Source organism: Apis dorsata, unplaced genomic scaffold (genome assembly GCF_000469605.1).
Source record: "Apis dorsata unplaced genomic scaffold, Apis dorsata 1.3 scaffold_352, whole genome shotgun sequence".
Taxonomy (NCBI): domain Eukaryota; kingdom Metazoa; phylum Arthropoda; class Insecta; order Hymenoptera; family Apidae; genus Apis; species Apis dorsata.
In genome coordinates, this window is record NW_006263618.1 from 28,948 (window position 1) to 30,948 (window position 2,001).

The 2,001-nt window shown below is 36.3% G+C and overlaps 1 protein-coding gene and 1 long non-coding RNA gene across 2 annotated transcripts in view; both read right to left on the reverse strand.

The window, feature by feature from the left end:
- LOC116185970 overlaps positions 1 to 526 on the reverse strand; it is a 2,255-nt gene extending 1,729 nt beyond the window's left edge. Inside the window, exons 1-2 of the long non-coding RNA XR_004150864.1 lie at positions 343 to 526; positions 1 to 142 (exon numbers count right to left, since the gene is read on the reverse strand). The exon at positions 1 to 142 is cut by the window's left edge and continues 1,729 nt beyond it. This is a non-coding gene — a long non-coding RNA (uncharacterized LOC116185970). The remainder of the gene's footprint in view (positions 143 to 342) is intronic.
- Positions 527 to 1,828: 1,302 nt separating this feature from the next.
- LOC102671275 (nuclear hormone receptor E75) overlaps positions 1,829 to 2,001 on the reverse strand; it is a 16,256-nt gene continuing 16,083 nt past the window's right edge. Inside the window, exon 6 of the mRNA XM_031511822.1 lies at positions 1,829 to 1,933. Coding sequence (XP_031367682.1) covers positions 1,829 to 1,933 — 105 coding nt within the window. The remainder of the gene's footprint in view (positions 1,934 to 2,001) is intronic.

Genomic DNA, 2,001 nt, shown 5'->3' on the forward strand with positions numbered 1-2,001 from the left:
GCAAAAAACTCGTCCACTCGCGCCTTCTAGGACTTAGCCTTACGAATCTACTATTTACACTGCGCCTTTTTTGTTTCTCTTTTTTTTTTTCTTTTATTTAATGCCGATTATTACATCGCACTTGACTTCGATTTTTCTCTCTCTCTCTCTCTCTCTCTTTCTCTCAACGCACTCGATATTCTTTCTTTCTTTTCTCGTCGTTCTATATCTTTCCTCGTCACTCTTTAACTCTCTTCGTCTCGCTCACCCACACGCGCACGCATTTCACACGCTCTCTCTCTCTCTTTCTCTCTCTGCTATCGTTATACACGTTTTGCCTCTCGTCTCCTCTTACCGTTTCACTCATTCTCTCTCTCTCTCTCTCTCTCTACGTATTCCGTTTCTACGCGTATCTCGTTCGATCCATCTCTGTCTCGAACGACACGCGACCCCACGTGCGAACACACGCTTCGTCGCGTGTCTTCTATCCTTTTTCTCGTTTTTAATCTCCGTTTCTTTTTCTGTTTTCTTTTTTTTTTTTTTTCCCTTTTTTCTTTTTTTAACTCCCTTTTTTTTTTTCTTTTTCTACTTTTTTAAAATCGTTTTCTGTTTTTTTTTTTCTTTTTCTACTTTTTTAAAATCGTTTTCTGTTTTTTTTTTTCTTTTTCTACTTTTTTAAAATCGTTTTCTGTTTTTTTTTTTCTTTTTCTACTTTTTTAAAATCGTTTTCTGTTTTTTTTTTTCTTTTTCTACTTTTTTAAAATCGTTTTCTGTTTTTTTTTTTCTTTTTCTGCTTTTTTAAAGTCGTTTTCTTTTTTTTTTTTTTTCCCCTCTTGCGGGTGTTTACATGATTTGAAACATGGTTGGTTTTCGCGATACAACGTGGAAACAACGTTTGAAAAAACGATTCGAATTATTCGGATAGGGGTGTTAGACAGAGATGGTCGTATGCGGATGGACGCATTCAGACAGAGACGAGAGACACAACACGATTTCGGCTTTACAAAGGTACGGTTGATTGCAAACTCTGGAGGCCGCGGCGGGCCGGATCAGTCTCATATACATGTTCTGAAACGAAACATCGTCTTTTTTTTTTTCTTTTTCTACTTTTTTAAAATCGTTTTCTGTTTTTTTTTTTCTTTTTTAAAATGCGCGTTTTCCCGTCAAGTCGCAATCGATCGATCTGAAAAGTAGTTTTCTTTTCCCTTTCCATCCTTAATCTTTTCCTTTCTTTTACCTTCCGTTTTTTTATATTCGTTTATATCTGTCTATTTTCTATTTTTTTTCTTTCGTTTGTTTTGTCTCTCTCTGCATTCTTTTCATTTTTGTTATTTTTTGTTGCGATTTTGCCCCGACTCACTTGCACAAGCACGCTCACGTTCCATTCGTTCGTTTATGTTGCTTTTTTTTTTTGTTCCTGGTCGATCTCATGCATTCGTACTCTCTCTCTCTCTCTCTTGCTCTCTTTGTAATTTTCTCTCTCTCTCTCTCTCTCTCTCTCTTCCATTCGTACGCTCGTCTTTTTTCTTTCCCTACTCGCACATACACAAGATGATAACGTTTCTTTTACGATTATTATTATACCTTACACATGTTACAATAATATTAATTACTTTTAATAATATTCAATAATTATAGTATAGTAGATGATCGATGAATGAGGTGGAGTACTGTACAGGATGCGCGATTTCCATGATTATCACATGTAAGATAGATTATTCAAAAATTTTTTTCTGTAACATTCAATCCTCCCTCTCTTTCTTTTTTTTTTTTATTCTTCCTCTTCCGTTTCTACCGCTATCTCTTTCTCTCTCACCCCTTCTTCCTCTTCCAAAGGGGTATCGACACGCTATCTCGCCAGATCGTCTAGACCAGATAGCTTACCTTCCTGTTGTGGCTGTTGTTCTTCGAGTTTCGTCGATAGGTGGTAGGTAAGGTAGATGGGTAGGTTTAGCTTCCGTTTTAAAGTGATGCACACTTGGTGATTCCCAAAAAAAGGGGGGAGAAAAAAAAAAAAAAACA